Source organism: Peromyscus eremicus, chromosome 5, assembly GCF_949786415.1.
Source record: "Peromyscus eremicus chromosome 5, PerEre_H2_v1, whole genome shotgun sequence".
Taxonomy (NCBI): domain Eukaryota; kingdom Metazoa; phylum Chordata; class Mammalia; order Rodentia; family Cricetidae; genus Peromyscus; species Peromyscus eremicus.
The window spans coordinates 76,654,241-76,667,765 of record NC_081420.1 but is presented as its reverse complement, the minus strand read 5'-3'; the positions used below and the strand labels follow the sequence as shown (position 1 = coordinate 76,667,765).

Below are 13,525 nucleotides of genomic sequence, written 5' to 3'. Positions count from 1 at the left end.
ATTTCCTAGACACCCCGCTAGCACCAGCACCAAAGGGTGGTCCGGAGTTCAGACTCAAGGGTGTACTTTCGTGCTATATTTATTTTGAATTTTTACCACTTCCTGGAGGCCGGGTGGAAGGATCCAAAAAAACTGGGCACCTCAGCCATTTTGTTTGTAAGGCGGAGCGGTGGAACTGGGCCGGCCAGGAAGGGGTTTGGAAGCAGTGTTGAAAGAGGGGGAGCGGGGGAGCTGAATATGGTTTCAACTTATGTCAGGATTCGGCTACTTAATGCAGGGACCCTGGTGCTCGTGGCTGCAGGAGGGCCTGGGGGACGGCACACCGAGCCCACTTGGACGGGCTTCTTTTCCAAATGGCCGCGTCCGCATCCACATCCTCATCCTACACGGACGCCGTCTCGCGTGGAACACTCCCCCCCACCCCACGCGCCCGCGCGCAAAGGGCGTGCCCAGATGCTCCGAGGACGCGGCCGCTGCCATTGTTGTGCTTGTCACTTAATCCCGAGCCCCGATTCAGGCCCGGGCGGCGGCGCTCTCCCGAGCCCGGTATAAAATGGCACAGTCGTGCATTCTTTCCGAGCTGCGGGAGGCGGGAGCGAGGGCCGAGCTGGGCGGCCGCCAGCCAATCAGCGCGCCCGCCCGCCCGCCAGCGCAAAGTTGTTAACCCCGAGCCTCCCGCCGCCGCCCGCTCCGCATCCTCCAGCCTGCTCCATTCCCCCGAACGCCCTCGGATCCTGCGGCTGCCCGCCCCGCTCCGCCGCCCTCCATGGAGGAAAGTCTCACTTTTGATTTACCAAATATTTTCAGGATGTTTGAAGATCCGTACGCTGCCCGGAGGCTGTTTTTTCTGGACAACCCAGTCCCCAGCCTATATTGTTACAATTTTTTTTTGAGAGCTGGTTGCTGCTTTGCCTACACTGATGGTAAGTTTATAATTTTAAACATTCTTGGCATTACATCTTTGAAAGGAGCACCAGATTAAGAGAGATTTTCATTGTGTTTCTTCTCACAAAACCAATCTTTGTATTTTTTCTTCTTCTTTAGCTTCGATCTGTGCATGTTCCACGTAATTTTATCTGGTTAATTTTTACCAAAAGGGGGAAAAAAACAGTTTTTCTCTCCATTGTTAAAGATAAACATATATAATGAAAATTATACTTTAATTGCTGTGAACTACAGGGGAACTCAGATGTTTCAAGATGGACTTTTTTTTGTGTGCCAGCAATGTTGGTAGTGCCAAATATGTACATATCCTCTTTATAAAAATTATCTATTGCCTAATTTGTCCAGAGTAAATTACCAACAAGCCAACTACCGTTGTAGTTTTTGTTTGTTTGTTTGTTTGTTTGTTTGTTTTAATAGACCTATTGTGATTCCCTTGATGGAGTACTTGAATACAAACTACAGAAAGCAGCTCTGGTATAATGAAGGTGGAGATTGACATAACCGGGTTTAAGTTATGGCTGTTCCTAAATAGTGGCTCTTTTATTGCTGAGCGGCTCTAACTTGTGGTCTAGAATGTGATTTCTTTAAAGCTCTTTGTCGGTTCATCTCTGTGGGTCTATTTTATGTTTTCTCCGGAGAGGTACATTTGGGAGACATTTTGTAATTTTTGGTATTTTTCTAGTTTTCTTCTTTTTGCACACGGTGGGAGATCTTTTTTTTTTTTTTTTTTTTTTTTTTGTTCTGCATTGATCTGTGTTGGTGGCGCTGTAGTGCTCCTCAACAATTTGTCAGTTTTACTAAAAGAAAAAAGGAAGAAAAAAGGTGGGGCAAGATTTTATCTATTATCCTTTAATTTTCATAAAGAAAGTTCAGTTTGGTCAGCTCTATTATTTAGGCGTTTTCTGTGCACTGTGTGCACCATGGTGAGAGCAGACATGTCGTCACATCCAATTCAGGGGACATTATGGACAAGCATTCGGTTGCCAGTTGTGTTTGATCTGATCTGATTTATGATCTCTATCAGACTCTTTAATAATAAGCTGCTGTTTACCCCCTCTCTCCTCACTAGCATTTTATATTATTTTTCTTATTTTAAAAAACCATGCCTGTTAGTACCTTTTCAACGTAACAAAACATTTGAGTATTAGTTCCTTGGACGTTGTGAAAGTTGAATTTCATTTTGAATCAAGGGAATTCTCAAATACCTATTCTGAGTCTGTCTTGAGGATATTCTAGTAGCTTGTCATGTCTGTTTTATTTTGAGCTGGTCCTTGAATTTAGAGATAGCCTTGTTTTTTGTTTTTTTTGTTTTTTTAAAGCAAATATTTTCGGAACTAAGATAATTTTTTAAGAATATTGCATACCTACTTTTAACTTAAAAATATTGATGTGCACACATGTAAGGATGGGGTTACATCTTTGTTCTTGAGAGTTATCTGATTAGAGAATATGGGATTTAGGCCCAAAGCCTGCTAGGAACAAAAATATGTCACAATATGACATCGGTTTTACTGGTCTCTGTAAAGATTGTAGTTGCTTGTGAAAATAATAGGGGTGTCCTCAGTTCAGAAAGAAAGTGGGAGGAATCAGTAATTATACCTTGAAACATATTATTTGCCAAATAAAATAAAAGCAACTGAAATAGCGTTTGGATTATCTGATTAATAGGTTATGTCTCGAGAGAGTGACAATGTCAGGAGCTGTTAAGTGTCTTTATTTACTTGGAAATAGGTAAATGACCTTTCCACTAATCCATCAGCAGTCTGGAGTAAAAGAATGTGTGGAAATGAGTAGAAACAGTATTTCCTAGAATCTGTTTACCTCTTCCCTTGAACTTCAGAATAATCATGCCCAGTGCCTGTATTTTGTTTATACCCTGCTCGGAAGGTTTGGATGTGTTCACCAGTACGTTTCATTTTCTCTCTTTGTAGAGTCTAAATGCAGCTTCGAGTGTGGCTTCTGACACTATAGATTATTTATGGAATGAAATATTGCAGGTATAAACGTATTATCTAACCTGGTTGTGCTTGAGACTTTAGTTCTCGGAAGTTGATCAGCTGAATAAAATATACCTCCCAGCACATTCAGTGCTAAAATATTCTGTTCTCCATAATGCAGTGATTTTTCATTTTGTTCAATTTCTGAAACTACCAATGTTTGTCTACTGTCACGTCTTTTAAGAGCAAACTGAACTGGGAAGTCCATCCGTAGCTATGCATCCTCTTTGTTCTCCTCTTGACTATTACATCATTGATTAGGAAGTAACCATTAGAGTTCAGTCGTTACTTTTGAAAATACCCATAGACATTTCTGTCACACATACTCTTCTAGATGTGACCTTTCCATCATCGTGTAAGTAAAGAGGTTTAAATCAATGAGGTAAAAAGAATTCCCTGTTTTATATTATTCTCCATTTTAAAATGTACCTGGTGCTTCGTTTCAGCTCTTGATTCTTTGGGAATTAATTCTTTTTAATTGATGAGATTTTATAGACATTTAGTTCATGAGTTTGGTGTGGTTATGCTTAGAATTATAAAGCCAAATTTTTCCTTTGATCATTAAAAATCCTTTATAAAATTTAACATAGAAAACTAATTCAATTTTTCATGGCAGTAATTGCTAGATCATGGACAATCAAAAATTATTTTTTTCAGAATTCTGCTATGTCATTTCAGTCAAATTGACACTTTTTTGCATATAATTTTATCAGAGATAATAGTAGCAAGTAGCAAAATTGATTCTATTAAAATATCTGTGTGTGTGCGTGTGTGTGTGTGTGTGTGTGTGTGTGTGTGTGTGTTGCCCTTCCCTCTTGTGGAGGGAGAGATTAATGAACAGTGAGATGGTCAGGAAACAGGTTGCAGAAGGAAGGACACAGAAGACAGGGACCGTCTTTAAGTTGGATTCTAAACAATACAGCTCAGAAAAAATGAATTTTGGATCTTCAGTAATAGGACTAAACTGAAGATTATATTCAGACTGAATGTACTGAACCAGCATAGTTCCCTGATTCCTTACCATGTAGTTGTTTCTATTCCTACGTATTGAGGACGTTCCAGGTTAGACAAGCCCACTAGGTAATAGGTAATGGTAGGATGAGGCAACAAAGGGAGGAAGCACTTAGAGACCTTGAGGTAAGATATGGTGCTGACCACACTCAGGGCCAGGCTCCCTTAACTTGGGACGAATTTGTTAAAGGGAAGAATATCTATTCTCTGAGTGCTACTTCAATCCAGAGCTGAAGCTGCATGTTTTAAATGCTACAGTTTGGTCCATCTTGCACAATTTGCCTCTTCTCTGTTATTTCTTGGACACACTACAGATGTTCTATCTATACAGGCAACTGACTGTTCCTGGACTGATGTTGCCAAGGAAAGAAAAATAACATGCAAAATGGGTGTGTGGCGTTCTGACTTGGTTTTGATCTTTCCACAATGACCCTCATACGAAGACCCCAAGCAGAACGTAAGGCAGAGCTGAAGATTTCATTCTTGAAAAACACGTTTCTGCTTGCTGTGTGTAACATGGGTTTTACCAGGGGTTTTTTGGTTGTTTATGACCTTCCCCTCTCCATCTACAGGACAAGGTGCTGGGTCACGGTAGTGAGGGAGAAGAGAAAGAGTCCTTCTCTTATGCACCTGAAAGTCCAACATGGCTCCTTGTTCTAGTGATGTTTTAAATCTGAGGCCTTAGGTGTGGGGTGTTCCCATCTGGAGCCGTTGACCATGTATTATTTCTAGACGGGGAGAAATGTTTAAATTTCACCCTGCTTATATGGATCTGACAAGTGTCCTTCCACTGAAGGATCATAATTTGGGCACCAAATACTCACAGCCAGGTTGGGGAGGTGGTGGTCAGCCTTCATAGCCCAAACAGAAGCTACATAACTGGGTAGCCATGTGATGTACGTTCCCATTACAAAGCAAGAAATACAACATTGGCTTATTTGTGTGAGAAAGCGCTTGGGGGGTCCCCTGGTAGGATGAGTTTGGGGCGTGACTCTGAGCTCCATTTGTTTGTTTGTTTGTTTGTATTGATGGTTAGGATTCAACCCGGAGTCCGGACATGTTAACTTTTAAAAAACTGTTAAGCTTGGGGGCTGGAGAGATGGCTCAGCAGCTAAGAGCACTAGTGACTGCTCTTCCAGCGGGTGCAATTCCCAGCACCCGCACGGCAGCTCGCAACTGTCTCTAACACCATCCAACACCCTCACACAGACATACATTCAGACAAACACCAATGCACATAAGAACAAAACAAAACCGTTTAGCTGGGTCATGGTAACACAAGACTCAGGATTTCAAAGCCAGCCTGGGCTATAGGGGATTCTGTCTCAAAAAGAAAAGAAAGAACCCAAAACAAAAGACAGCAGCAACAAAAAGATAATATATATTGATTTTTAGTTTGTTTGTTTGTTTGTTTGTTTGTTTTTTCAAAACAGGGTTTCTCTGTGTAACAGCCCTGGCTGTCCTGGAACTCACTTTGTAGACCAGGCTAGCCTCAAATTCACAGAGATGCACCTGCCTCGGCCTCCTGAGTGCTGGGATTAAAGGTGCGCACCACCACTCCTGGCTCATGATTTTTATTATGGAATGTATTTTGTACATTTTACTCACATAGCCATGACTTAAACAGCACTGTGTTCATTATCAACCTTTACATTAATATAGGCAAGTAAAAAGAGTCACCAAAGACTACATTAGAAGTAATTTCATGTGTTTGAGGCAGAGTCTCTGACTGGGACCCAGGGTTCACTAGTTACACACTATGCTGGCTGGCAAGAAAGCCCCGGGGATTCACCTGGCTTTGCCTCCCTCCTGTTGCTGAGATTACAGGCACATGGTATCATGCCTGGCTTTTCACATATGTGCTGGTCATCTGATCTGAGGTCCGCATGCTTACACAGCGAGGACTTTCCTGACTGAACCCTCTCAGCAGCTCCTTTTAATATGCATTCTTATTTTAAACTCTTCTGTAGCGATTCCTAATGACATAGAGCAGAAATTTTAAAGACAAAACAAATATTTTATGAAGTTAAAACATTAGACATCTAGCTGACGTTTAGTCTACTAAGCAAGTATGGAGCAGGAAAAGTCAAATTAATGTTATTTCTGCATAGACAAATTGAAGAAGGAATGGTTAAGGAGTTGCTGTAGTGATTTAAGATAGCAAAAATTATTTTGTTATAGGACCACTTAGCACATACTAGCTGGGTATGTTGATCACCTAATTTGTTTTCACACTAACATAGAACCCTGCTGATAACAATGTTAAAACTAAGGCTATTTATTATTTAACTAAGTTAGTAATCTGGAGGAAAGCCAGCTCTAGGTTTGACTAGCTCATCCATTTTATGTACCTTCTTGGGGGTTTTCTCCTTTGACATTGTCCGTGATACCAAGATGACTGCTGAGATACACTCAGCAGTCTAGGGTTCTAGTTTTGAAATGAAGAGACTCTGTTTTTGCAAAGGGAGATGTCCTTTCCCAGAAGCACAGAGGTCACTGGACACACTTCACTTTACCCAGTCACGCACAGTGGGTTTGGCTAGAGACAAATGCTTAGAAGGGTGTGTACTTGCTGGGTGTCCAGAATTCATTGTCATTAGCTCGTATTTGCTTTGTGTAGACTTAATTGTGTGCGTACTCTGGAGTGATGCCTGTTAGTGTCTTCTGTGTTCCTGGTGACCAGACTAGACACAGATGAGCTAATTTAAAGAGGAACAACCAGGGCTGGAGAGATGGCTCAGTAGTTAAGAGCACTTGCTGCTCTGGAATTCCAGAGGACCTATGTTCGATTCCCAGCCCCTACATGGCGGCTCACAACCACCTGTCACTCCCGTTCCAGGAGATCTGACACCCTCTTCCGGTTTCCACAGGCACCACCCCGTACACGGTATGTGTAAACACGTGCAGACGCACACAAATAAGTGAACAAGTATTTTGAAAGGCGGTGACAGCCCAATTGACTGTCTCGGAATCTGCACACGAAGTAGGAAAGGACAGTTAAACTCCTTTTTATGGAGGAAACAGACAGAGAAATTGGCACACCTTAGGCGCGACCCACATTACCTAGTAAATGAAAAACTAGAGTTGGCACTTAGAGGTCTGAGGTCACAGCCTGTAGCCTCCCCTCCTCTTCGCTGCTGCCACAGTAGACAGCTGCAAATTTGCATTTTGTGAATTGACACTTTTTAAATGCATGATATGTTATTAACTGCATAATTTTCTAGTGAGTGTATTCATTATTTCATAACCAATAATCACTTCATGGGAGGAGTGATCCTCATTTAGCAGTGATGTGCATCTGAAATTTTCTTTTCTTTTTCTTTTTTTTTTTTTTTTTTGGTTTTGTTTTTTCGAGACAGGGTTTGTCTGTGTAGCTTTGGAGCCTGTTCTGGAACTCACTTTGTAGCCCAGGCTGGCCTCGAACTCACAGAGATCCGCCTGCCTCTGCCTCCCGAGTGCTGGGATTAAAGGCGTGTGTCACCACCGCCTGGCCTCTTTAAAATTTTCTTTTTCTTTATTACTATTGGGTGCGTGTGTGGTTTCTAGTATATGCACCTGGAGGTCAGACAACTTGTGTTGGTTCTCTCTGCATCTGGGGTTTTGGGAATCCAACTCAGTCATCAGGCTGAGGTGCACAGGCTCTTACCTGCAGAGTGATCGCCCCAGCCCTACTTCTGAAAGTCTTCTATGCTGGGTTTAAGGTACCCTTGGATGACATCATCAAGCATGTCTCATGAGATTCGTTCAGAGGTTGATTTTTTTTTTTTTTTTTTTTTTTTACAAATTTTAAACTTACAAAAATGAGTTACATTCAAAAAACAAATAAGCTTTGTTGAAATAGGGAAATTCACTACTCATAAAATTAAGTCCAGATAGAATAATGACTTCTATTTTATAACATACAAGGCCAGGTTTAGGTTCTAAAATGGCTCATTGGATAAAGGTGCTTGATGCCCACTCCTAATGACCTGGAGACACATGGTGGAAAAAGAAAAAGAATTCCTGAAAGCTGTTCCCTGCCCTCTACATGTACCCACTCCCTGGCGATGATGATGATGATGATGATGATGATAACTTAAGGAAAATAATAAAATGTTTCAGTCATTTTCAACTTCAAGTTATAAGGAAGCCTTTTCCTGGGGCATAGTTTTGGGAGGATTCACAATACTTTAGGTCAGTGGGTGTTAAATTTTAGTGCCAGATTCACCTGGATGGATTATGAAAACACAGAGTGCTGTCTTGCACCTCTCCAGTTCTGTAATCAGAAAGTCTGGGGGTGTTCTATGAGAATCTGCTCTTTAAGCCAGTCCCAAATGACCTGTATGCAGTCCTTCGGGGTACACCCTTGGAGAACACTGCCCGGTACATTCAGGCTATAAGCCATGATACTTAATTGGGCCTCAAAAAATGGGTCACAAACTGTCATAAGTGGCAGATATAATGAATGAATACATATTGCTGTATTAAATAGGGTGGGCAGGGTGGCCTCACTGAAAGTGATAGTGGACAAAGACTTGACGGGTGTTGATTTCACAGTTGAAATTTATTTGATTGCAATTCACATGCTTGTGCTGCATCTATTTTAAAAACGTGGCAGTGGGTAAGTATCCTGGTCTGGATTGCTACTAGGTTTTATCAATGCATTCTTGCTCTTTCAAACTTTGTTAAATTAAAAAGCATTTTAGAACTTCAAAAAAGCAACTCACAATTCACCAGTTATTTTGGAAATCAGGTAAACACAGTTTGGTTTTATGCAGTAGTAAGTTACCGTGGGAAGAGTCCTCTGTCCATGCCATGTTCCTGGCTCTTCTCGGTCTCGTATCCCACCAACCATGAATAACCCCATTCATTGATAGGACTCCGTTTCCAAGTGCCTGAGAGAGGGAAGCTGTCATTGCCAGTGACCTATATTTAGCCCTGGAACTCAGGCTGTCACCACAGATCACTGGAAACTCTAGATCTTCCAAGGCACAACCCCCAGCTGGAAAGGACTGTATTATGCCAAGGATTGAAGAGGACTTTCCCCAGAGTTTAATCACCCCACTTCTCCATTATTAAACTACAAGACTTAAAGAACATCTAGTTCTGAAGACCTTCACTTTTTTCCCCCTAACTGAATGGGGGACGGGGGAAGAAGCTAATTCACAGTCCTTATCTTCCTCAGAAGCCAGTATAACCTTCAGTCTGTCCTTCCGTTCAGCTGGAGTTCTTGTCAGGAAAATGGTGTGAAGAACTTCAAAGAGGTGTGAGTAGTGTGGCCTAGAATCTAAAAGAATCTGGGGATGGCTCAGTGGTTCAAGGTGCTTGCCGCTAAGTCTCATGACCTGAGGCCAATTCCTGGGACCTACGTGGCAGAAGGAGAGAGAACCTACTCTCCCAAATTGTCCTCTGACCTCTTCATGCAGAACACAGTGCTACTGGTATGCACGCACACACACACACACACACACACACACACACACACACACACACACACATCATTCAGTACCCATTTAGTAACAGACAGGCTCCTTTAAAATGGCATAAAACTCAAGGGCTGTGGTTCTCCAATGCACTAGTCCACTTGCTACATGCATCTATATATACTTAAATTTGAATTTATTTAAACTTTGAAGTTCCAGTTTCTCAGTCATACTGTCTGCATTTCAAGTGGTTACTTAGTTACTTCTGTACTAGGCAGAGCACAGACCATGAGACATTTCTGATGTTCTAGAAGGCTCTCTTGGGTAGCCCTGTTCCAGAGTGTATCTGGATCCTCCACACTATGGCTGGCTCATACTCTTAACCCTGTACTTCTCAGTGCTGTCCATGTGTGTACATATGTTTATTCACGTGTGTGGTGCTGAGGACGGAAGCCAGAGCCTTGTGCTTGCTAAACAGGCACTTCATGTCTGGGCTACCCTCCCAGCCTTCTGTCTACATGTGGGTCACCTAGAAACTTGCAAAAAACATGCCTAGGTCTCACCTCAGGGGATTCTGAGTTTATTGATCTGTATTGGAGCTGGGCATAGCATTTCCACAGCTATTCATGACTTCTGCTCTGCTATGCAGCTAGAGGCCGAGGATCTCTAAGTTAGATCAGTAGATTCATAACTATTGAAACAAGCCACGAAGCCAAACTCTGGGAAGGGCTGTCAGTGGACCAGTGCTGCTACCCTTTCTACTAGCTAGATATCCATCTCCTAGGAGAGCTAAAGTAAACAGAGAAAAACTGCTCAGTTGAGCCTGTTTGTGAAGGGAAACAGAAAGCTGACAGCCCATGGGCCACACAGACTTTAGCCAGGGGAGAGACCCACAAACTTAAGTAGGTGTTCTGCTTAAAAGTGTAGTGGGCTGACCTCTTCTCCACCCAGTCCATTGTTCTTAACCAGTACCGCTCTTTTCAATGAAATCACCTAGGAGCTAGGCGTGGGGACACTTGCCTGTAATTCTAGCACTTGAGAAAGGTTAGGCATTCAAGGACTACCTCAGCTACATAGTGAGTTCAAGGCTAGCCACATGAGACCCTGTTTCAAAAAGTAAAGTGATCACTGTACTTTTACTGTGCATTCTAAGTCATTCTGGCTTGTGGCATGCTCAGCTACTAAGGAGACAGTTACACCCTCACGTACAGTCCCTGGGAGTTGCCTCCCGGGTGACTTGCAAGCATCTGGGGTCTGATAAGTAGGGATTTTAGTTACAAGACAGCTACATCCTTGTCGGGGGCTTGCTGAGCCATGCTGGGTCTCCCTTGTGTTCACTGTGGTTTTTAATTTAAAAGATATTCCAGGGCTGGAGAAATGGCTCAGTGGTTAAGAGCACTGGCTGCTCTTCCAGAAGACCTGGGTTCAATTCCCAGCACCCACATGGCAGCACACAACTGTCTGTAATTCCAGTTCCAGGAGATCTAGCACCTTTACACAGACTCATCAATGCAAATAAATAAATCATTTTTTAAAAAAAAACTTACTTCCCAGGGCTCATTAGATTAAAGCATGTAATTAAAAACAAACAAACAGACAAATAAATAAATAAAAGATATTCCAGGAGCATATTTCAGTTAGATATTGACCTGCCTTTACCTAATTTTAAGGAAGATTAAAATTGTTCTTAAATTTCATTTTATTTTGGATATTCTGAGACATGTTCTTATTATGTAGCCCAGGATAACCTCAAACCTGTGAACCTCCTGCCTCAGTCATGTGCCACCATACTCAGTTTGGATTAGAATTTTATGGTCCTCACACAGGTGACTCCATGGACAGATATTTAGATTTTGTATTTCTTAATCTTTTAGAATATAACATAGTCTTTTATATCTAAGCCTCAGAGACTTTTCAACATGGCCGGATGCCACATGGCTTCACTTTCTGTCATGTAAAACAGCATACCTGGTGGGGCTCCAGAGGTCTCACAGGGGTTTGTTTGACTCTATGGTTCTATTTCCAGAGAGCCCCAGTTAACAGGGTAATACAGAAAAGCCAACTAGACGTCTTCCCTTCCAGTTGAGGATACTCTACAAATGAATCACTCCTGAGTGTACTCACCTGCATTCTGAGCTGCACCCTTTACACCCGGATTATGTTAGACCAGTGAGGTCGTCACCCAGACCCTCGGTTTCTTGTGACAGGTGGTATTGCTACCTCATGTTAGCGCTGTGAGAACAGTGAGTTAATGCGTTCGGAGCACCTAAGCACCCAATACCTTCTCTGCACTCACTTTCTGATTGCGGAGATCAAAACACCTTTCCATGCTTTTCCATGATCACTGCAACAAATTATCTGAGATAATGAACTTGTAAAGACAGAAGAGTTACTGGCTCAGCTTTAGAGGTTCTGGTCTGTCGCTAGAGACCTATCACTGTGTTGTGGTGCCAGGTGGTGATAGTGGAGACCTGGGGCGGAGCAGACCCACATTATGGCCAGTAAGCTAAACAGAATGAAGGAATGTGTCCCTACCTCTCCCCATGAGACTGCCCCCAATGATCTGAAGTCTTCCCACTTGGCCCAACCTCCTAAATAAAGGCTCCACCATCTCCACATAGCACCACCATGACCCCCAATCTTTAATAACTGTAGGAAACTTGAGATCCCAACTCTAGGAGATAAGATGGGCATTAGAAGATCACCCCGCATCTGAGAACTTAGCTCAGCAGTAGAGCACTTGCTTACCTTATGTGGGGCCCTGGGTCAAGCCCAGTCCCCACCCTCACCCCCATTGCCTCATTTAAACACACGGACTCTCAGTATTAGAACGGCTGCTGGGGTGGAGTGCTGCCTTCTCCAGGGGCTTTATTAAAAGTCAGTGAGGGACTGGGAAGATGCTTCAGTGGTAGGAGCGCTTGTGCTACAAGCCTGAGGACTGGGTTCGAATCCACACCCCTCAGATGAAAAGGCCGCCCGCGCACGCATGCTTATAGAACCTCAGTGTTGGGGGCTGGAGACAGCTTGACCCAGCCAGTCCAGCACCAGAACCTAGTTTCTTCTTCAGCCAGAGACCCCGTCTCAAGTCAGTAAGACGGAGAGTGATCAAGGAAGACACACGACGTATTGCTGTGGCCTCTGCATTTGCACCCTTGGATGCTCACCTGCACAGACTTAGTGTGCAGGCACCACACACACACACACACACACACACACACACACACACACACACACACACCAGTGAATGAAACAGACTTTTCAAGAGTTTCTGTATCATCTCCTTTTCACCTATTAAGCAAATCTTTATTGGACTTCTACCACATTTAAAAAACAAAACAAGGGGTTGGGGATTTAGCTCAGTGGTAAAGCGTTTGCCTAGCAAGCACAAGGCCCTGGGTTCGATCTCAGCTCCGGAAAACAAAACAAAACAAAACAAAACAAAAAACTGTGGTTTAAAGAGAAAGCAGAAAGGACTTGATTTGGGAAAGGGGTAAACTCTAGAGGAGGCAGCTTTGGCCGGAGCCCTGTGTGCTGGGCGGACTTTGCACTCGCAGAAATGGACCAGCAGACATGCCATGTGAGCTAAAGAAAGCACTATGAGCATAGGTTAAGACCCAGGGACACACAAGGACTCTGGAAAGAACTAGAACACAGTGGGGTGGCGCTTGGAACCTCCAGCGGGGTGATCTAGAACTCAGTACTTCCAGAACAGTCCAGATGTTAACCCACAAAAGAGGAGGAAACTGCCTCTGTGTGTTATCATCCGCTTGCCACCGACCGACCGTCGAAAGGAAAGCTTCCGCATGCCGCAGTCTCAGCCTCTGGTCAGTTTTGACTGGAGGGTAAAGAGGTGGGAAGATTGAAAGTTGAAAACGGCTTCAGTGAACAGGCACAGGGCAGCAGGGGGCAGCGTGCGGGCACCAAAGAGTTGATGGAATTTGTAGGTTGTCTCTTTAACATTTCTTGTCAACTGTGAGTGTATATTTCTAATACAACTTATATTAACACTCTCAGTCTCTTCCTCAGAATGAATAGAAATCAACAGGTAGTAAAATACTAGCTTAACTGTTATAGGCTAATGGCTAATGGCAGAGCAGCATAGATGTTTATCTTAGAGGACAGAAAACGTTCTGGGCATCATTTCCTCTCCAGTGTATAGGAACCCAGAGC

General features: G+C 43.1%; 1 protein-coding gene across 1 annotated transcript in view; it reads left to right on the top strand.

The window, feature by feature from the left end:
- Positions 1 to 730: 730 nt before the first annotated feature.
- The window catches only part of Epc1 (enhancer of polycomb homolog 1), an 86,207-nt gene continuing 73,412 nt past the window's right edge, over positions 731 to 13,525 (top strand). Inside the window, exon 1 of the mRNA XM_059263745.1 lies at positions 731 to 923. Within this exon, the coding sequence (XP_059119728.1) occupies positions 921 to 923 (3 nt within the window). The 5' untranslated portion in view covers positions 731 to 920. The remainder of the gene's footprint in view (positions 924 to 13,525) is intronic.